The 22,743-nt window shown below is 43.4% G+C and overlaps 2 protein-coding genes across 2 annotated transcripts; one reads left to right on the top strand and one right to left on the bottom strand.

The window, feature by feature from the left end:
- The first annotated feature begins 64 nt into the window (after nucleotides 1-64).
- Nucleotides 65-21,264, top strand: TRAF3IP3 (TRAF3 interacting protein 3). Its single transcript, XM_007953027.1, has 15 exons — nucleotides 65-409; nucleotides 2,229-2,376; nucleotides 2,528-2,591; nucleotides 2,870-2,894; nucleotides 3,162-3,191; nucleotides 3,299-3,394; nucleotides 9,875-9,946; nucleotides 14,097-14,237; nucleotides 14,365-14,502; nucleotides 15,707-15,842; nucleotides 16,436-16,498; nucleotides 18,122-18,181; nucleotides 19,294-19,430; nucleotides 20,285-20,398; nucleotides 21,172-21,264. The coding sequence occupies exons 1-15, from the start codon at nucleotides 65-67 to the stop codon at nucleotides 21,262-21,264; spliced, it is 1,662 nt and encodes a 553-aa protein (XP_007951218.1).
- A 678-nt stretch (nucleotides 21,265-21,942) lies between these two features.
- CUNH1orf74 (chromosome unknown C1orf74 homolog) lies at nucleotides 21,943-22,743 on the bottom strand. Its single transcript, XM_007953018.2, has one exon. It carries the CDS (start codon nucleotides 22,732-22,734, stop codon nucleotides 21,943-21,945), a length of 792 nt encoding a protein of 263 aa, XP_007951209.1. The 5' UTR covers nucleotides 22,735-22,743.

Here is a 22,743-nt window from a genome sequence, read left to right as displayed (position 1 = left end):
GGCAGATCCAGGCAGCTATTCCAGGAACTGGAAGCCAAGCACAACAGGTGCTCAGGAGGTCAGCATGATCAGCCCAGACCCCAGGCCCTCCCCTGGCTTGGCCCGGTGGGCAGAGAGCTACGAGGCCAAGTGTGAGCGCAGGCAGGAGACCCGTGAGAGCCGCCGCTGCCGCCGTAACGTGACCACTTGCCGCCAGGTGGGGAAAGTGCTGAGGACCCAGCAAAGAGAGCAGCTCAGGAGAGCTCGACAACAGCAGTTCTTCAGGAGAAGGAACCTGGAAGTGGAGGAGAAAAGCAAGGCACAGAGTTTCCAGGCTAGGGAGCAAGGTCCCTCTAGGAGGACAGTCCAGGCAAGTGACCACAATGCACTCTCATCTTGGACCAACAGGAGCTCTTCCTCTGGACAGCAGGTGGGCCATGTTGAGGGACACACTATCTTGTGTGGGAGGATGACTACATAGAGTGGGGTTCAAGGTCATTAAAAAGTGATTTAAAGTAAGTCTCTCCTTTGTCAGTCGTACAGTAAAGCCTCCATTAGCTATTTATTCATTCAGAATTTGTCTTATTTTTGTTTATTTAGTTGCTTTGTTTTGCACTTAGTTTTTAGGAGAGGAAAATATTTTTTAAAGCAACTCCGTAGGTAATATCTAGTATCAGTTCAAATTTTAGGAAATCTCTATGTACCTTCTACAGTCACTTTACACCATTCATTCACCCATAATTCAACAGATATCTATTGAATGCCTGTAATAAACCAGGTACCCATGTCAATTCCCTTGACACTGTCTCTCCCAACACACTCATACACATACACACACACAAATAATTTCCCTTCACCACTCTTCTCTGAAGCTGTTGCACTCACCTACCTTCTCTCTTTCTCCTGGCCCATTATGACTCTACCATATTTATTCCATTAAGGCCTCATCTGGTCCAGAAAGCTAGGCCACCTCTGCTCTCTGTGGCTTTGTGAGGTTATAAATCTTCTAAGAGTGTGGCACTCTTAGAGGACCCATTAATCTGCCCTGGGAAGGAGCAGTCTTGGCAAAGAAAAAAAAAAAAATGAAGTATGTCAAGCTGACCTCATCCAGCAAACGATCTGTGTCTTCCCACTCATGCTGTGCACATGCTGACAGCAGGGACAGGACTGCCGTTTTCCCTGGAAGTGCCTGGCATTGAGCGGTTTCCAGAATAGGTGCTCAGTCAGGGATTAACCAGTGGATCTGTTACTGCAGTAAAAAGCACTATCCACACAAATGATCCCAGAGCACTGTGGGTTCCAATGTTAAGAGAAAACCAACCATGTGCTTTTTCTGTTGGGGGCGACAAAAGTTTGAGGGAAAAAAAAGAACAGAAAATACAATTAACTAAAGAACTCCACCTATCAGTTATTTGAAGTTTTATCGTGACTGAGTCAGTTTGCAAGTTTGAATATCATAGGCATTTCTAAGCCTTTTACTGCTGTGCTTACCAAATTTTTTAGTTTGTAAGAACTAAATATAAAAAGAGCTGACTAAATTGTGAAAAGAACCTCTACACCTCTCTTTTCAACTACCTGCTCTTCCTTCTCTTCACACAAAACTTTACTGATTTCCTGCTATTACTAATGAGAAGGACACCCATGTGTAGAATATGGAAAGGACCTTAACCTGTTGCTGTTGAGTCAATTCCGACTATAGGACAGAGAAGAACTGCTCTATAAGGTTTTCAAAGCTGTAATCTCTACGGAAGCAGACTACCAATCTGTCTCTCATGGGTTCCAATTGCCAACCTTTTGGTTACCAGCTGAGAGTACTAACCACTGTGCCACCAAGGCTCCTTGGAAGAGTCATTAGGGATTATCTATTCCAAACTCTTCAGTACATAGACAGGAGACTGAAACCTAGAAAAAGCAGGATCTGAACCCAGATACCCTTACTCCCCATCCAGACCAGTGTTCTTTCCTCCTTAGCATGCTGGCTGTATGAGTGGCTGAGACAAAACAGGGATTCTAGAAAGAATATTTGGAGACAATCCTTCTCCCTGTTACCCTGCGCTATAGTCCTCTATAGGCAGGGTAACAGAGACTATAAGCAGGGGCAGGGATAACTGAGGTTCTAACAAGTAGAGTAGGTTACTTTGGTTTTTGAGCCTGAAAGAAGATCAATGGTTCATCTTGGTGCAATCAGTGGGAAAATCTTCTAAGATGCACTGAGCAGTGGTTCTGTCTATCCCCAACTTGCTTTCCAGGTGGCAGAGACTACCTCTGAGATGGTTCCAATCCAGCATCATCCTCCCCCAGGTGTCTGGAGGGATCTGGCTGGCCACCTGTCCTCACAGGCTGAGCACCTTCCATCACACAACTCTCCCATTAAGAAGCCACCCAAACACCACCGTGGTAAGAACAGAACCTCCTCACTCAGTGGGGCCTGCAAAGAATCCTGCCACAGCAGCCTCAGCTCACTGGCAGCAAAGAGTCCATGCCCCACAACACTGTCCCCTCTTTCCCTTGGAATGGGCTCTGAATCAGCTTGTCCTTCATCTCTCAGGCACTCAGACAAAGGAAGAAGAAGCACAGCCAACAATCAAAAATGATGCCAGTCAACAAACCAAGTGAGTACTTTTCATGGGCCACTTCCTGACCCCAACCCCTTTACATCCCAACCATTCCTCTCTTACTCAGTTTCTAAGCTTTTATTGAACATAACACCCAGGGTGTGGATAGAAAACACAATGAAACAATGAATTCCCATATACATCTTAATTAATGAAGAAGCCCTTTCCCAAACTACTGTCTCTTCAGACAAGTTCACAGAAGGAATCAACCCACTGCACCATGGCATGCCTTTTTCTTTGGTTCACTGTCATTCTTTTATTTCTTCTCTTCCCAGCTATGGAGTTGCAGTTCTGGATAAGGTAAGAAAATCTTTATTTTACAGGGGTTGAATCAGATGGTATCTAAGCTCCTTTAAGTCCTGATATTTTAGAACTCTGTGATAATCTTAGGTTGGGATGGAGGAATATATTCTTCCTGGAAGGCAAGGGATACTGAGACATGAGGGCTTACAAGGACCCTGCCAGAACCAAGGTGCAAGAACTTTCCCCTACACTAGCCAACTCTGGCTCTGGTTCCATGTTTCAGGGTACCTAGTATCTTTTAAAATACTTTTTCTTTCTCTGCAGGAAATCATGCAGCTTTCTGAGTACCTCAAAGTAAGTGAACTACGAATTTACCTTCCAGCTCATCCACCCACCTCCCCCTTCCTTTTCCAGGTTAACCTCATCCTCTTGCATTTTTGCCCCCCACCCCACCCCCACAGGAGGCCCTACAACGGGAACTGATCCTAAAACAGAAAATGGTGATTCTTCAAGACTTACTGTCCCACCTAATTCGGGCCTCTGACAGCTCCTGGAAGGTAAGGGAATGAAATCTTTGTTTGAACAAAGCCTCATGGGCTTCTATGTGTATCCATCCCATCTTTTCATAACATCTTGGTAAAAGAATGGGTTTTCTCACACCAGGGTGATGGTGCTGAGACCTAGCAGTCAAATGCCTTAAGCACTATGCCACCAGAGCTCCTAGAGGTCAAGAAGGTCACAATAAATATACAGGAGAGCTTGCAAAGTCCAGTATCCTCACTTGAGGGCTGTGCTACTACCATACACCCAAGGAAGACCAGAAATCAAAAGTAGCTAGAATCCCTGGGTTTTAATTTGTTAGAAGAAAAGGGTGATCCCAAACAGTTAATATTACTGAACACAGTAAATTGTCAAATATTTACATATGGGATTCACACCAATATTAACTTCAAGTCTGCATGTGTCCGCTATTTAGCCCAGACATGAATGTCAGAGTGGGAAGGGACTTACAGATCAACTAGTCTGATCCTCTTATTTTGCAGATGAACAAACTGAGTCTCAGAGAAGTCAAGGGACTTGCCCACAGTCACCCAGCTAGTTAGTGGAAGAAATAGGACTAAAATTCAGGCCTCCTGATTTTAGTCCACTCATTCAACAGATACTCATTATTCATGTTCTCCGGACCAACTCTGGGCTAGTACTAGATAATGAGATGAATTAGACAGGGTTCCTGCTTTTAAAGAGCTTGTGGCTTTGTAAGGGAGACAGACACCTAAACAATACATTATATATGAGTAATGAAATCTATGTTTTCAAGATACAGAGAATACAAGCATGAATGAATGACTCTATGCTACCAGAGTTCCCCTAGAGAAGAGCCAAAGAAATGTTTATAGTTACATAAGCACTTGTCAAGCAGACATGGATGCAGGGACAATACTCTAGACAGTGGATACAGCCAGGCAAATACCCAAGGGCATAATACAGTCTAGGGCAATGGTTCTCCAGCTTTTTAAATTCAAGACCCCTTTATACTCTTAAGAAAATTGTTGAAAACCCCAAATAATTATCATTTTAGAATCTACTATATTAGAAATTAAAACAGAAATTTTTTTTATTAGTTTTAAAAGTGCACTAATAAACCCCATGGCATGTGAACATAAATTACATGTTTTTATTTAAAAAAACAAAAACTATATTTCCAAAACCAAAAGAAAAAAAGAGAGGAATGGCACTGTTTTACATTTTTTACTGATTTTTTTAAATGTCTGGTTTAACAGAAGGCAGATTCTTTTATTTACTTCTTCATTCAATCTGCTGTTTCAATTGAAGTGTACCAAGAAAAATCCAGCCTCATACTGATCTGTAGCTGGAAAAGGCAGGACCTTGCCCCTTTCTTAAAAGGGTTTTGGGGATACCCAGGGGTCCTAGAACCCCATTTTGAGAACCCCTAGCCTAGTATGCTCAGGAAGTCACATGCAGCTTGAAGCCACAAAAGCATAAAGCACCTGCTGTAGAGAGAGAAAGCACATGAACTCAGAGGTCTCCATGAACATCTCATACTACCACATAAATGCCTTGTGCTTAGAGAAATGTAAGGGAAGGGAATGGAAAAACTGAGAAGTTGGCAGTGGTATTTTTAAAATGACTTCCTAAGCTCAGTCTCCTTCCTAATTTCAGTCATTGTAACTGGGTTTAGGTGTCTATGACAAGGTTCTTTGGTAAGGAAGTCATTTTCAGTAGCAGAGTAGAAGCCTGAGACAGACAGCTGTGTATGCCAGGTGGTTTCCGGGGTTGAACTAAACTAAGATTTAAAAAAAAAAAAAAAAAAAAACAGTTGCCATTGAGTTCATATGTAGCCCTGCTAGCACAGTGGTTAAGCACTTGGCTGCTAACCAAAAAGTCAGCAGTTCAAACAAACCCACCAGCCACTGCTGGGGAGAAACATGTGGCAGTCTGCTTCCATAACAACTTACAGCCTTGTAAACTCTATAGGGCAGTTATACTCTGTACTATAGGGTCGCTATGAGTTGGAATCAACTCAACTGCAATGGGCATCAATCGATTCTAACTGATGGCCACATGTGTGTCAGAGAAGAACAATGCTCCATAGGGTTTTCAATGGCTGGTTTTTTCAGAAGTAGATCACCAGGCCTTTCTTCTGTGGCACTTCTGGGTGGACTCCAACTTCCAACTTTTCAGTTAGCAGGTGAATGTGTTAACTGTTTGCACCACCCAGTGACTCCAAACTGAGATAGTTTCACTTATTTGACAGACATTTAGTAAGTTTCACCTATGTGCTTGACCCTGTGCTACAGGGAAAAAAAGAAGAGGATCTTTGCTCTTAAGGAGTTTGCATTCTAGCCAAGAAGAGTGAGATATGTAAAAATAAATAAGAACAGTACAATAAAGATGTAACAGCCATATGTAAAACCACCACAAAGAAAAAAGAGAAGGTAACAAAGAGAAAGTATTCCTGAGGTAGAATAGGGAAGGCTCCAAAAGAAAGAGGATATTTTAGCTGGGTCCTCAAAATTGGCTATGAGTTTACCAGTATAGAAGTAGAAGTAATAATGGAGAAGACAGGGCAGCAAGGAGAAGATTGTTTAAGGTGAAGGAATCAGAATGATTACAGGTCTAGATGTGGCACAGTATTGGGTACAGCAGATTATGGCTGAAATAAAGGCATCACGTCAGAGAAGTACCAAAGATGAAGCTAGAAAGGACTTTAGACAGCTTCTAGAGGAGCTCTGGTGGTGTAGTGGTTAAGGCATTTGGCTGCTAACCAAAAGGTCGGTGGTTCAAACCCACCAGTGCCTCTGTGGAAGAAAGATAAGGCAATCTGCTTCTGTAAAGATTTACAGCCTTGCAAACCCAAAGGGGGTTGCTGTGAGTTGGAATTGACTTGATGGCACTGAGTTTCATTTTAGAATTATGTAACTTATACTTTTTATGTTGAATACAGTATCTTAAAGCTAAACAACATATGGACCCCTTTTAAAAGGAAATATATACATATGTACATACATGTGTGTATATATACACATATGTATACAGATTCATGAGAATGATGCTACTCTGTTTGAAGAACACTGCTAAAGGCAACAAGCAGAGTAGCAAGGGAACTATGCCTTATTCAGGTTTAAAGTCCTTCATCTAATAGTGTCTGGCCCATCCTTAAAGGGCGCTCGGTGGTATCTATGAAATGGAATTGAAAGTAAATGATTAGATGTTCTGCAAAGTTGTCTGGCAGCAATGAAGATCCTAGCTCCAGGTGGGTGTGCAGGAGATGGAAGTCCTGTATTAGCTGAGGGAAAATACAATCAGAGCCTGAATTATAGCCAGGTTGGTGAGAACTGGGAGGATTATTAAGACATATTTCCAGCGTAGACTCAGGAGGTTGGTTTTGCCCCACACCCAGTCGGTGAACAGAGAAGTTCCTCTGCCTGTGGTTTTCTCCCTCCCTTCTTCCCACCCCTTCCACTACTCACTCACCCTTCTCTTCTTCCTCCTCCTTACCAACACCGAGTTTCCTGTTTTTAAGAAAAATAGTCTCAGATTTTTCAGTTGAGAGCTCCTTCTTGCCCTAAAGCAAGACAATTCGACTCTCTAGCCATCCCTGAAAGCCTCAACTTAAATGAAAAGGACAGCTCCAGTCTGCAGTATTTAGAAAAAATAATTTGGAGAATGTGGCCAGAACTGGGACTCTGACATTCAGCTCAATTCAGGTCTTGTTTTTTCCACTTGGCCTCCATGATTTGAATCTCCAACCTCACATGCAGAGCCTTTTACCAAAACCTCTTTATTTATTAAAACCCTGAGGACAGAGGATCAGCAATGTCCTTTGCCTCCACTCTCTAAACTGACTCTGGGCCTTCTGGATGCAAGAGGCCCTGGGGCACTGCTGAGATTCCTAAACTGGGTCCAACCACCAGAGCAGGAACAGCTCAGGAAGAAGAAAAAGCAAGACTCTCAACACTGGGCAATACAGAAAAGGGAGTAGGGCACACTTGCATTTTAAGATCTGCAAAGTGGATTCAAGATCTTGAGATGACAGCTCAGCAGTGGATTGGCTGCAAGCCCTAAGTAACCTCTACTAGGGCAGACAGAGAAGCTGTGGGCTGGTGCTTCTGCGGTGAGGTGGTGGTGTTTCTGGAGAACAGATCAGAGGCAGGGGGAAACCAAGCAGAAGCAGGAGCTGAAGCCCTCAGACCAGCATAAGGTGTGTATAGCATCAGTCTTGCTTCTTTTTTCCCCCAGGGTCATTGTGCTTTCTAAGCCCTGGGCTCCTGGGTGAGACTGCCTAGAAGATTAGTACTGGGCCTGTAAACTTACTGTAACACTGGGCTTCAGTGTGGGGAGAACTGGAGCTCAGACCAGGAAACTATATGCCCCATTTGCAACAATTTGGCTGCAACTTTCCTGCCTGCCTTGCGGAATCTAGGGAGGCAGAGCTGTGGACAAGAGATTTCTTCAAGTCCCAACCTTGGGTGGCCCTTCATCTCCACTGAAAGGGCTATCATGAATTGTCTTCTATTGCAACATGAGTGGAAAATTAATCTGGGGTTGGGCTAAATACAAGAACAGTTGGAAAAGGCAAAATACTGGAGTAAAGCCATACTAAGGAACAGGGAGAGAGGAGCTATGGTCTGGGAAGAAAAACTTCCAGAGACAGCACCACAGGAGACTGGGGAAAATTTAAGATCAGTGTGTTTTCTTCCCAAACTATAGCAAGGTAAGCCTTAAACTGGGAAAGTTTGATTGCATTCTGTACGGTAAGAGTTCAGGAAAAGGAAAATGCATGGAGTCACAGGAAGGACAGCTGAACCAAGGGAGAAGGGGGACTGGTTCAGGACCTGTGATTGACAATTAACAGGCCACTCTGGAGAATGAAACCATTTTACCAGTTACTCCAAAGCTCAGAACAGTGGAAATCTTTGTCCATCTCTTTATCTGCCTTGGAGCTCTGCGGTTACTGTAGATGCCAAATCCCCAACTCTCAGTGCTCACACGAGACATTAGGAAAAACATTAATAGCAAGAGGCACTTTGAAAAATTATGTTTGGCAAAGCCCTTTGCTTTTGCAAGGCCCAGCTGAGTAACACAGGAAGCAGAAAGGGTGGGGGCGCCCCCTGGCTCCCATGGTCAGAAGAATCAGCCAAACAAGATCAAAACAGGAGCTGTTAGATACCACTTCCTGCCTCCCCCAGGCACCCTGAAACTCATTGAGGAGGACAGACCTCAAAACAGACTCCCCTTTCTGCCCCCAGACAGTTATAGATCGGAAACATTATGAGAGTTGGAAACATCCAGGCCATCTGGCTGAAAAGGGCCACAGTTTCAGGCCTGAGGGGGAGTAGAATTTCTAGGACCCACAAGTGCCCCACTGGGCCTGGCTGGAAAAAGTCAGAGAAGGATGTGAAAGCCCATTATTGCTAAAGAAGCCCCTGCCCCTTACTCTGGGAAACTAGCTCTCATTGATGACACTGCCTCCCCTCCTCATATACATGTTGTTGTGGTGGTTATGTGCCATCAAGTCGGACCCAACTCATAGCAACCCCTCCTTGGGTTTCCGAGGTGGTATCACTATGGAAGTAGATTGCCCAACCTTCCTTCTGAGGAGTAGCTGGTGGGTTTGAACCACCATGCTTCTGGTTAGCAGTCAAGTGCCTTAGCCATCACGCTACCAGAGCTCCCCGTCATACATACACACCTTGAAAAAAACTACAGGCAGAAGAACAAAACTTTCCACCTGGGAAGAGGGGACAGGTCCACAGGTCTTGTCAGAAAGAACAAAGCAACAGGAAGTTGTTAGCTACTCAGCTGAAATACTGAAAAGTTGAAGAACAGTTAATGACCCTTTTTTCCTGCCTTCTTCTACCCTTACCCTTAGGACTAGCATTCTTCTTGGGATGTCCACATCATTACACAGATCTGGCTTATGAATAAACCTGGCTTTCTAGGAAGTCCTCTTATTGACCCTTCTTTCAAATTTTTCTCCCTCCATTGCTTGCTTTTTTTCAAGAATTTCTCATCTTAAGTCCAGTATATCTGCTGGGCTGGGGATGGGGGTTAAGTAGGGGAATGAACACTTACCCTGAGATGAGAGACCCCTTTAGCCTTATTAGCCTACACTTTAGAGTGAAAAGTCCAAGTTCTCAGAGCCCCAGACTGAGACATGAGGAGTAGATAAGTGCCTAGACAGGGGAGAGTGGGAACAGATCGTTTAGAAGCTTTCCTTCCTGTGGACTCTTGCTATGGTATCCTGAGTCATTTGATAGATAACCTCAAGGTACAAAAGGAGGACTTTAGGAGCCAGTCTGATTTTCCCTTTTCCTACTGCAGAGAAAGAGAAGACCTTCCTCTGCCCAAACACCCTCTGTCATCTTTCTTTCTCCCCACCTCTGGGAAGATTCAGTTCTGCAAACATTGTTTGAGTACCTACAACATGCTAGCAATGGGCTGGGAACAGAGAGTAAAACTTTTTGCAGACTACACTTTAGTCTAAACTCATTAACTCATCCCATCTACTCCAGGGGCAGCTCAATGAAGACAAGTTGAAGGGCAAACTGAGATCCTTAGAAAACCAGCTGTACACCTGTATGCAGGTAAGTGTCCTGAGATACCTCCAATCCAGGATCTAAGAATTAAGGCAGAAGAGTGCTTGAACCTCAGTTTTACTTTTGAGAAATATCATCAGATTAACACATCCACTCCTACTCACTCAATTCTGCCTTTGCCATTTTCACTTTGGTCCTCAATTCACCATAGCATCATCTCCATCTTCCTCTCCCTTTCTCCCAGTGTCCTCTGGGAAGAAATCCCAGTACTAAGCACTGTATATGCTCCAGCAGAAACTTGAGACTATCTGTTATTACTGGCAGAGGTCCTTGGTAAAGAGTCACACCACCCAGACAGACTTCACAGGTCCCAATCTTTGAACAGATGAGTTAAACATTATAATGTAGTTTTGCAAAACTGTTTTCATGCCAGGGATAACTTTTTCTAGCAGCAAGCCCTTGGAGAAAGCAAGAGACTGATTCTTAGCATTTCTGTGACATTTTTATCCAGCTTCAGTAATCCCTTGATTGCCCTGATCTTGGATCACAAGAGACAGAATGGAAGAAATGAGCTTGAGAAGTGATGAATTTCTGGCAGGTGGGAGATGTCAAATAAGAGAATAGGATGGAGCAGGCAGACTGCTCCCATTTGGAGTTATATAAGGTAGACATGGCCAGAGAGTTGGGATTTTGCAGGGGAAAAGAGTTTATATAGCCCATAACCACAACTTTCATTTTTTTCAGTATGACTTATCAGGCTCTTGTGAACTCAGTAATGCCATCCAAGCTCATAAGAGACAAACACTTCTTCCAGAATACACACACATATACACACACATAATCCAGAATGCCAGTCTGTTCATTTTCAATGGGAGATAAAGCTGGTAAATGACCAGCATGGTCAAGTCCAATAACTGGGACATCCCCCTGTATGAACTTAACCAATAACTCCTGGATCTGGTTTCTAATGAAACTTCTGAGAACAATAAGACTCATTCACATTTAGATTCAAATTTTCAGACAATTCCAAAGCTAAATCAAAATGATTTCATACTGATCCCTAAATATGGATGATCTGGACTACTGCTTACCCAGTGAGTAAACCAAAACTGACAGTAAAAGCTGTCTGCCTTCCCCAAAATCACAGAGTATAAAGATGAAAGGGAAGAGGGACCAGCAAGACTCCTAGTGAGTTTGCAAGTTCTTTTGTCTTTCTTTCTTGATCTGGGAGCCAGCAGGAATTTTTAAAAATACAAGTGTCTTAAGTTAAATGTATTAAGTTACTGGGGATTTCTCAAAGCCTTGAATCTACAAAGATTAAAAAAAAAAAAAAAAAAATCCTTGCTCTGAAAAGTTTCACAATCCAGTAATGAGCCCTGCTAACACAATGGTTAAATAAAAGGTTGGTGATTTGAACCCACCAGTGGCTCCATGTGAGAAAATATCTGACGATCTACTCCTATAAAGACTGCAGCCTAGCAAATCCTATGGGGCAGTTCTACTCTGTCATAGAGGGTCACCATGAATCAGAATCAACTCGACAGCACCTAACAACAAAGAGAGACTAAGTGCTAGGTATAAGAGTAAGGTCCCTAACTGGCACAAATGGTTTACACTTGTGGTAGTTATGCTTGTTTATCAACTTGGCTGGGCCTGGTTGAGTGGCTGGGCAGCTGGTGGTAGTTATTCCCCATGATGAGACTGTCAATAAACTTCATGGTGAGATCTACCACAAGCAGCTAAGTAGCTGTCTTTGGGTATGTAGTCTGCTTCCTGTATATAAGGAGAAGCTTTGAGAATGGTCTCTAGCTTATGGCATGCTTGGACCCTGCATGTAGCTGTGTCGTTGCTCAGCAGCCTGCCATGCTCTGCCGACCTTGGGACTTAAAACGGACTTAAGTTAATGGCCTACCATGTGGTTTGGTAACATCGGGACTGTGCCTTTTTCCTTGTCAAACTTGGGGCTTCTCAGCCTCAGCAGCCAGCAGCTGTCTGAGTGAAGAAACACCTCTAGCTCCAGTGGGCCGGGAGCAGGTGGTGGAGCTGGACCCCAAGGTTGAGGGGCTTTCACCCAGCCCCTAGAGCCTGGCACTTTGAACTTGGACTTAAAGCCTCCAAATTGTATGAATAAACTTCTGTTTTTTGAGGCCATCCCATTTGTGGTATATTTCTTGTCAGAGCGGCACTGGGTAACCAGAACAACACTCAACTCTCACCTAAAGGTTGGCAGTTTGAATCTACCCAGTAGAACCCTCTAAGAAAAGCCCTAGTGAAATTACATTAATATTTCAGCCAAGAAAACCCCATGGAGCAGTTGTACTCTCTTAAAGCATGGGGTTACCATAAGTCAGAATCAACTCAACAGCAACTAACAACAAGAGAGACAGATGAGTTAATAAAGTTGGAATAATAGAAATATAAAAAGGATACTACTCAAGCACTAAGGAAGGCTACCTAATCCATAAGGAGTTGGAGGGAGGGATAGAGACTGTTGTTGATGTTAGATGCCACTGAGTTGGCTCCAACTCATAGCTACCCTGTGCACACTGCCCGGTCCTGCGCCATCCTCACAGTCCTTGTTATACTTGAGCCTGTTGCTGCAGCCAGTGTCACTCCATCTTGTTGAGAGCCTTCCCCTTTTTTGCTGACCCTCTACTTTTCCAAGCACGACACCTTCTCTAGGGTTTGGTCCCTTCTGACAACATGACCAAAGTAGGTAAGATGAAGTCTGGCCATTTTCACTTCCAACAAGCATTCTGGCTGAAATTCTTCCAGAACAGATTTGTTTGTTTTTCTAGCAGTCCATAATACTTTCAGTATTCTTTGCCAACCCCATAACTCAAAGGCATCAATTCTTCTTTGGTCTTCCTTATTCACTGTCCAGCTTTCACACGCATATGAGGTGATTCAAAACACCATGGCTTGTTAGTCAAGATTTATCAGAACTGATGGATAACTGAGCTGAATCTAGAGCATGAGTAGGAATTAACCAGGTTAGAAAGGTAGGTAAGGATGCTCTAGGCAGAAGCAGCTACATGGGTAAAAGTAGAGGCCAAAAAGCATGGTGCTTAGGAGATCTACAATCAGTTCACACTGGATAGAAGCAGCATGGAATGAAAGTCTGGGCTTGTAAATAAGAGCCATGCCAGCAAGTTTGGACTTAATCTTTAGGACATGGAGCATCCATAGAGAGATTTAAACAGGGAGTGGCATGATCTGATTTGCATTTTAGGAAGAATTCTCTAGCTACAGAATGGAAGAGTTGGAAGGAAGGCTTAGAAGTAGTCAAACTATTCCATTATACCATATAATCACTATTATTAGAGCCTGAACTAAAGAGGTAGCAGTAGGGGTAGAGATGAGAGAGTTATGAGCTGTTAAGGAAGTTACTTGACAAGTCTCAGTAACCAACTGGTTATTGGGAGAAAACCAAAAAAACAAACCCACTGCCATCAAGTTGATTCTGACTCATAGTGACCCTATAGGACTCACAAAATTGCCTCACAGGGTTTCCAAGGCTGTAAATCTTTATGGAAGCAGACTGCCACATCTTTCTTCCACAGGGGAGCTGTTGTTGTTGTTGTTGTTTGCCATCGAGTCGGCCCCGACTCATAGCGACCCCTCCTTGGGTTTCCGATGCACTATCACTACGAAAGTAGGATTGCCCAACCTTCCTTCCGAGGAGTGGCTGGTGGGTTTGAACCGCCAGCCTTCTGGTGAGCAGTCAAGTGCCTTAGGCACTAGGCTAGGGGTGCTAGTGAGTTCAAATTGTCGACCCTTTGATTAGCAGCTGAATGCTTTAACCACTGCACCAACAGAGTTCCTTACTGGAAAAAAAGGAAAGGGAAATCAAGGATGCCTCTCTGGTTTAAACTTGAGAGACTGGATGGGAAGTGATGTCAGTTACTGGGATAGGAAGCCAAGGTTAAAGAAGCAAGTGTAGAAAGATGATTTCCATTTAGGATATTGGATTTCTAGTGCTTGTGGAAGGTCGAGGGAGTGAATGTCAAGCATGTTTTCCTCTCCTGTGTTCACACAGATGCCTGCCCAGCTTTAGTCTGAACCTAAAGGTTTACCTGATTCCACTCACACCTCTGCTCTAAGGGCAAGGGCCATTCGTTTCATTTCTATATCCCAGCTCAGTGTTTGGCACAGGAAATCTCAATATGTTATTTGTTGAATTGCAACAAATTTATAGAAATACTCCCCTTGGGGGATGAAAAAGGTGCTACTGGAGATGGAAGACCAGAAAAACAGCTATGAACAGAAGGCCAAGGAGTCATTGCAGAAAGTGCTGGAGGAGAAAATGAGTGCAGAGCAGCAACTGCAGAGCACGCAGGTATGGGCCAGAGTCCTTGGGGCTGGGAACTATGGGAGGCAGGGTGCAGCTCTGGGGAGCAATAGAGCCAGCTGCATAACTCCCTGGAATCCCCAAGGCACTCTTTCTCCTCTCTGATCTCCCTCAGCGGTCCCTGGCCCTGGCAGAGCAGAAATGTGAAGAGTGGAGGACCCAATACAATACTCTGAAGGAAGACTGGAGAACCCTGGAGACCCAGCATAGGGAGCTGGAAAGTCAGCTCCATGTGCTTCAGTCCAAACTGCAGGTACCAGACACTGGGGAATGGAGAAAGGAGACAAGCTCTGGGGGCTGATGAGAGAAACTGCAGCTGGGTTGGGGGCCCCAAAGGCAGCTGAGGACATCTAGCTTTCAGTTCCTCACTCACTGCTCACTTTGTACCTGACTCACTGCTTTGACTCTGAGATCTAATTCTGTGCTGGCAAGGATGTCTACACTACTCATGCAAATGAACTAAGAGTTCACTGGAATGACACCAGTGCAGAAGGCTGGGTTGGAATATTTATCAGCTTACTAATATTATATCCAACCCACTCTGCCCACACCATTCCCAGTAGAGCATTGAATTCAGGCTTGCCCACTATTGGCACCTAACAAATGTCACTAACTTATTTATAGGCGAGTATTAACCAACACATCCTGCCAGTGTGATTTCTAAGTAATTACAGGAGACCATTGGCATTCACATAGGTTTTCACATCCCCAACCTGGCATTTTCAAGGGCTTGACCTTTCCAATCTGTACTACACTGCAGAAGTTAACAAACCTCCTAAACCTCAATTTCCTCATCTCTAAAGTGAAGACAATAGTACCCACATAGATTGTTGTGAGGATTAAATGAAGTAATCCATGTAAAGCATTTAACACAATGCCTAGCGCATATAAACACTCAACAAATATTAGCAAATATTTTTCACAGATTTTACTTACGTAGTTTGGAATTTGATCTACCTTGAAAGTTGCTCTTTATAATTTTACTGACGCAAGGATTTGGATAGACCATTTGATAAGAGATAGGGGGAGTAAGCCTTACCAAATGAGTGAACCTAGCGGGCCACTCCATACCCACATCACAGCTTAACTGTACTGATGGTCTCTTCTTCCCATTACCTATGAGGTTACTCTTATGAAGTGTTTTTGTTGTTGTTGTTAACATTAATTCTAGGTGAAAAATGGCCCTACTAAAAAAACAAAATTGATAGTGCCAATAACAGAAGTAAAGAAAAGTGAACACATCTAGAAAAGTGATGATACAATATTCCTTATTTGGGGATTTACCAAGGTGTCAGGAGATGTGTCTTTTGTGAATATCAGAAGCTTCACTATTTCCATTTTCCTAATACTTCTTCTAACTCTAAAATTATACAATTTTTACCCTCTTCCATGAGACCTACACCTAACTTCCATCCCCAACCCTGATTTGCTTTTGAGATGGCTTCTTGTCCTTATAGGGAGCAGACAGCAGAGATATACAGATGAAACAGGCCCTGCTACTTTTGGAGAATGAGCACCAAGAGTTGCAGGCCAAGATTGAATGTCTGCAGGGGGACAGAGACTTGTGCAATTCGGATACCCAGAACCTACAAGGTACCCTTCTCCTTGGAGGTCTCAGGAGCATGGTAACAACTCAGAGAAAGGAATCTGGGCAGAAAACAGCCTTTCATTGGTTTGTTTGGTTGGCTCTGTGACTTCATTTAACTTTGAAGGAAAGACAGAACTGTTTTAATCATCCTAAACTGAAAATTAATTACACTACACTAGAGAATCCTGTACAATCAGCTCTATTTTCCAGCCCACTCTTCTGGACCATATCACAGCTGTTCCCGTATCAGTCACATGTATCAAAGCTACATTCCAAATTTGAAAGGGAAAGGTCAGTTGAAGCAAAAGGCATAATGGGTGAAGGTCTCCCAGTCACAACTTCTGTATCAGCTACATGAGAGGACAAGATAGTGTGTCAATACAACCCTTAATTCAACCCAACATTGTCACCATTTGAATCTTAGATACTGAGTTCTAGTTCCTCTCTGGGACAAGTAAGTAGAAGATAGAGCAGCTTCTATTCATACATGTCAAAAGCCACAGACAAGACAGTACTTATTACTAACTTCCATCTTCAGGGGTTGAATTAACTAAAGTCTTGGATTCTTCTACTTTGGTTTGCATTATTTCATTTTCAGATCAACTGAAAAGGTCAGAGGAGGAGAAACTCATCCTGGTGGCCAGAGTACAGGAGATGCAAAGTGAGTTCCCTTTCCAGATTCTATAAATAAATAGCATATGTGGTTCTTGGTGTTCATGGGGCTTCTCTACCAAAGAAGGGATCCAAGGGATGGAGTGACTGTACATCCTCTACCTCTGTGAATGTTCAGACGCTCTTCTTGTGAAATGAGATCATTTACACAGCTCTTCACAAATTATGTAATAGCCTCTGTTCTTTTTTCTTTTCTCTTTTACCCCTTCCACAAGCACTTGTATATCCCCAAAAGTGCAGATTTTAAAAAGACTACAAGCCTACTAGTGTTGGGTTTTCTAGGCAGTATTTATTTTAAATATTATAATTTGTTACATAAATATATATATATATATATATATATATACACACACACACACACACATATACATATATATATACACACACATATACATATATATACACACACACACACACACATATATACACACATATTACATGAGGCACTGATCGTGCAGTGGTAGAACTCTCACCTTCCGTGCAGAGATCTGGATTTGATTCCTGGCCAGTGCACCTCATCACAGTCACCACCTGGCTTGTGTGCTGCTATGATGCTGAGCGGGTTTCAGTGGAGCTGCTAGACTAAATTGGACTCTAGAAAGAAAGGTGTGGTGATCTACTTCCAAATATCAGCCAACATAATCCCTATGGATGACAATGGTTGGATCCACAGCCAATCATGAGGATGGCACAGGCCACTGTGCATGAGGCAGCCATGAGTCAGGGGCCAGCTGAACAGCAGCTAACAATAACATATCACATAGACATTCATCTCCATGAATGGCTCAGAAAATAAGCTCAGTTCATTTCAAAACTACTTATTAGGGACAGAGAAGAAAAAGAACTTTCCAGAAGAAAAGAACACAATTTCTAAAAAAGCTGGAGAACATGATTCAATTAATAACCTCTGCTGGTTCCCCACGACCTTAGCCTCTGACACCCCTCACAAAGGAGCTTCGTGCAAACAAGAATGAATTTTAAATGAGCAAGGCAACCTAACCACAATGGAAAGGATGAATGAGCACCAGCAGAACAGGTGCCCCGACAGGGCAAGAGCTGAATGGACAGCAAGTCACTTCAAAACCACACCTTTATTCAATATCTATTTATTAAATCCCTACTAACGGAAGTAGATTGCCCAACCTTCTTTCCAAGGAGTGGTTGGTGGGTTTGAACTGCCAGCCTTCTGGTTAGCAGTCAAATGCCTTAGGCACTAAGTCACCAGAGCTTCAGATATAAGCACTAAGGATAAAGTAATGAAGAAAATTAACAGGTCCTTCCCCTATGACTCACATTCTAAGTAAGCCCTACAGTAGAATGTCAAATTTCTACGAACAAATAAGTATATGTCAGGTTGTAATAACTGCTATGTGGAAAATTAAAGGAGGTTAACGAACAAATATTTGATATTGAATCTATAGAGTCATCTGGGAGAATCTCCTCTAAGTTAAGATGTAAGCAGAGACTTGATGGTAAAGACATGGTAGAAAGAAATGTAAGAATGGGAACATGTTTAATAAGGTTTTAATCAAAATTATGAAAAGATATTCTTTGCAATAAATTTACTTTGCAGTAAACAGAGCAGAGACAAGTTTCTTATGTTTTCCAACAGGTCTGCTTCAGAATCAGTCTTTACAGCTTCAAGAACAGGAGAAATGCTTAACAAAGAAAGGTCAGCAAATTTACTACCACAAATTGTAAGAGTTGCTCTTTTGTTGCCTGCCTATAGGCAGGGGAATGGACAACATGACCTCTTGGAGTCCCATTCAGTTCTGGGAGTCTATTAGGTCAGGAGTGTAGGGGAGCTTTGTAAAGACTACTCATCTAAGGACTGAGAACACTTAAATTAGATAGCCTTCTATTCTGAGAGGTATATAAACTGTAAACAAACAAAAGAAAGAAAAAAAAAGACTTTACTCTCTCTGGAAACATATCTATGTTGAAAATTTCAATAAATTGATTTTGAACCCAGGATTTCATGTCAATTTTTACACATTTCACTTTCTAAATCACATCCAACTCCCCAGCCCCAACAGCCACCTCACTCTTAACCCTAAAGAGTCTGCTGCCTTAGCCTCCTAAGAAGAAACCTTCATGCATATGGGGGGTGGGGGCACAACAGTGCCTCACTATCTACTTCATATGGCCTGTAGTTTGGCATCTCTCCTCCTCACAACTACCAGGCATAATATAATAGAAAAGGCAGAGATTATTATGACTACATCATACGGGTAAGAAAATAAAGGTCTACGGCCATACAAATTAAGGATAGAGCTAAAACAACAATCCAGAACTTCAAACTCCTAGCCCAGCCCAGTGTCTTTTCACTACACTAAGACTGCAAGGTGATTGAAAAACCATCTTTAGCCACATGAAGATGAATTCTAGGATGTAAGCTGCCAGTCTCATGATTGAAATGAGGACAGAAGGAAAAAGAGGTTATAATGAAGCATCCAGCAGACATACCTAACTAGAAAGTATGTGACAAATAACCAAAGAGATGAAATTAATAAACATTCCCTAAAATTATCTGGCATTAAACAGGGCTAGGGACACAAAGAAAGATGGCAGCCTTGCCCTCAAGGGGCTCAAATTCCAGCTCTCTATCCAGGCTGAGTTGGGTCTCGATGGGAGTTCTTTAAAAGTCAGAGAATTACATCCCATGCACTCTCCCTGGCTCCCTCCTCTTTGTTCCCCCACCCCCTAAGTGTCCTCACTCCGTGGCAGGGTCCTTCCTCAGAGACACAGACTTCACTGTCACTGAGAATCTGGCTGCTTTTTTAGATCAGGCTTTTCCTGTGTGGAGTTCAAAGCCCTCCCTTAACGAAGTGGAGCCTGAGGGTACAGGGGAGGAGAAAGACTGGGATCTCAGCGACCAGCTGCAAAAGAAGACTTTGCAGCTCCAGGCCAAGGAAAAGGAGGTGAGATGGTGACCTCAGATAGTGAGGGGCTCATCTAGAAGTGACAGGGAAAAACCAGTGACAGCTCAGTACCTACTCTTTGGGAGACAGGCAGAGAGGCATTTCAGAGTTCAGGTTTAAACTGTGATTGGATGCTCACAGGTGTTCGTTTGCCTGTATAAAATGCCTATGCTTTGAGGTTGACTTGTCAACCTTTTCCCTTCTTATTTGGAACAACTTCTCTTCAAAACAGGTTTTATCAAATAAAATATCCCTTTTGGATAATCAAGCTAAATTCAAACACATTCAATAAATATATTAACTCTTTATCCCACATTGAATTGGTCTCTTAAAACTTTTTCTTACACAAGTAGATTACCCAATCTTCCTTCCATGGAGTGGCTGGTGGGTGTGAACCACCACCCTTCTGATTAGCAGTCAAATGCCTTATGTACCACACCACCAGAGCTCCTTAAAACTTTATAGTGTCTTTTAAATAACAAAACTCTTCCCACCTACATATTCACAAATATACATTCATATGCAACTAGTTCCTGGGAAAGAGACTTATACTATGATTACTTATGTCTTTTGTGCTATAACAACTTGTTTCTGGTGTCCCTGTTGCAAAGCACTTGCACATACATTGTCAAATAAAAGCACTTACATGTAGAGCAGCATTAAAATTAATCACTTAAATAAGTACATTTCTGACAAACTGAAAATCTCTGAGCAAGGCTAGGAAGGGAGGATGGTGGTAAAAATTCCCAATGAGTGAAGGTGGAACTTACACAGAAAGGCTGTCTCCCCTACCTGGGCTCCGTTCTGTCCTACACAGAACTGGTGGTGATGACCTTTGTGATTTTTCCCTTCAGTGCAGAGAACTGCATTCAGAGTTGGACAACCTCAGTGATGAGTACCTCTCCTGCCTGCGGAAGCTGCAGCACTGTCGAGAAGAGCTGAACCGAAGCCAGCAGCCGCCTCCCAGAGTAAGAGGGTCTGCCCTCCCATATATTCCAAGATGATGATGGGAATGATTGTTCCTTTAGCTAAGTTTTGGCAGATATAATTTCCTGGTCCATGCCAACATCTGACCAGCCTGCTCCACTCACAGGAACCATGGAAAGTAACATTGGCTATGCTTTCAAGTCTAGTGTTCATGAACTCTTGAGCCCAGAGGAAAAGATTTACTATTAGCTAATGTACAAAAGAGGAGCTCTGGTAGCATAGTGCCCAAGGCATTTGACTGCTAACCAGAAAGCTAGCAGTTCAAACCCACCAGCCACTCCTCGGAAGGAAGGTTGGGCAATCTACTTCGTAGTGATACTGCCTTGGCAACCCAAGGAGGGGTCACCATGAGTCTGGGCCCACTCGATGGCACATTAACAACAATGTACATAATGGTGTTCTTTTAGTTTGAGCATGGTGGCAAGGGCAAAAGAGCCAGTTATGGAAGAATATGAATAGAGACTAACATAATTTTGCTATTTTCCACCCTTGTTCATTCACAGCAGCATTTTCTTATCTGGTCCCTGCTGAATGTTGTTTCCTGAGCCAGTGACCCTGGCTTATAAGCCAGTGCCCACCAGTAAAGTAGTTTCAAGGCAGGTGCTAGAGAATAAGACAGTGAAGTAAAAACCTTTTTTCCTCCATCAACTCACTTTCCCACTGGACTAGAATGGGAAGAAGGAAGATTATTTTTCCCACTGTCCACTCTAACCAATTCACGGTCTCTTTCTCATCTCTTCCTCCCTCCACATAGAGGCAATGTGGCCGATGCCTCCCGATGCTGATGGTGGTGCTTGCTGCAGCGCTGGCAGTGTTCTTGGCCAACATGGACAGCCTGATGATCTAAATGGCCAAGACTGCCGCCTTGGGTGAGAAATCAGAAATCAACTCAATGGAAATCTCAGGAGGTTTAGATATTTTACAGTTTGGATTTCTCCCTCTAAATGAAGTTGCAATTTCTGACTTTATTATTTTTTTTAACTTACTGTAAAACAATAAACTTTATCTGACCAGTCTCTCTTCCTCAGAACTGTTTATTCCCGAATGACACAATATATCACAAGTATAAGATACTTAACCATGCTAGTCTCCTCTTCCTAGTCCAATTCAGGTGGAGCCCAGTCTTTTGTATTTGCATACAGCAGGTGTATTTACAAGATTACCACACAAGGGCATACTACTTGTTCTCTACCCACCCTTCCTCTTCCCTACCATCTCTTTCCAGTTATCTCCTATCCAATAAGCTAACAGACAGCTTAAGTCAAGAGGATGCCCTAGAAAATGGCAAATATATAGTACCAATGCTACCACCCCCACCACCATCACCTACTCCCATGCCTATGGCAGATATGTCCAAAAAAGTACATCATTCTTTTCCCTTAAGCCCAGATATGACCTCAACACCCTTTACTAATGTTCTCTAGACAGCCACTGCCAAAAGATTGGAGTTGGCATTTGAGATGATCACAGCCTGAGGCATCCTCATTCACTGAGCATCTTCTATCATGGAAGGAGAGTTAAGAAGTCAGAGGGCCACAGCCGGTAGCGTGACGATCTCAGAGGAGATCCTGAGGTCAGCAAAGTCACTCTGAGCCCTACATCGGGTTCTGAGGTCTTCCTCCCAGGTGTTAAGAATACCCTTCAGGGATGGATATAAGCTCTCTGGGACACTAAAGGAATAGAGCAGGACTGGGGGTTGACCCAGCAGCCATGAGACCCGGGCAGTGAACACCCGTAGTGGAGTAAAGGCTAAACAGTTGCCATGTCCCTGGTTCAGGTGAAAGGTATAGGGGACAGGATAGCCCAGGAGGATCCCAAACACAGTACAGAAATTCCAGCCTGTGGAATGGAGCCTGCTGCAGGACACTGCCAGGGAGAGGTTCCTCTGCAGCCCCCGCAAATGCACAATGATCTCAGTCACGAGGCCCTTCAAGTCCTGAAGGTGGTCCAGGGAGCAGATAGAAGGGTGAGGTTGAGAGCTAGAAACATCCACAAAGGGTATGGTACCAAGAAGGACCTCCTCCAAGTGCTGACATACATGCTCAGGACTGATAATCAGGTTGTCTTCTCCAATCTCAAGGATGTGAAGTCCCAAGGTCAAAAAGCCCAGCCTCTGCAGCTCCTCCAGATAGCTCTGGATCTTTGAAGCCCCTGCACTGTTACAATCATAGAGCAGAGATGGTTTCAGTCCCTGAGCCACAGCCAACACCTCTCCAGCTAGGTGAAGGCAGATGGTTTGGGGTGGGCCCCGTCTCTTTCCCATGCCCAGGGTCTGCTGAGCAGCTGCCACCAGCTGCTGAGGGCTTGGTGTTGACATGGGATCTGG

The sequence above is a fragment of the Orycteropus afer genome, unplaced genomic scaffold (assembly GCF_000298275.1).
Source record: "Orycteropus afer afer isolate SDZICR_OR568_19922 unplaced genomic scaffold, OryAfe1.0 scaffold00013, whole genome shotgun sequence".
In the NCBI taxonomy this organism is placed as follows: Eukaryota; Metazoa; Chordata; class Mammalia; order Tubulidentata; family Orycteropodidae; genus Orycteropus; species Orycteropus afer.
The sequence above is the reverse complement of the archived record's forward strand: the minus strand, read 5'-3'. Positions and strand labels throughout refer to the sequence as shown.

What these genes read in the sequence shown, in the direction of transcription:
- TRAF3IP3 (XM_007953027.1), top strand. Translation starts at nt 65, where the DNA reads ATGATCAGCCCAGACCCCAGGCCCTCCCCTGGCTTGGCCCGGTGGGCA. An exon ending in AGCAACTGCAGAGCACGCAG is followed by an intron (nt 14,238 to 14,364) that starts GTATGGGCCAGA and finishes GATCTCCCTCAG; the next exon opens with CGGTCCCTGGCCCTGGCAGA. An exon ending in GAAATGCTTAACAAAGAAAG is followed by an intron (nt 18,182 to 19,293) that starts GTCAGCAAATTT and finishes CTGCTTTTTTAG; the next exon opens with ATCAGGCTTTTCCTGTGTGG.
- CUNH1orf74 (XM_007953018.2), bottom strand. Translation starts at nt 22,734, where the DNA reads ATGTCAACACCAAGCCCTCAGCAGCTGGTGGCAGCTGCTCAGCAGACC.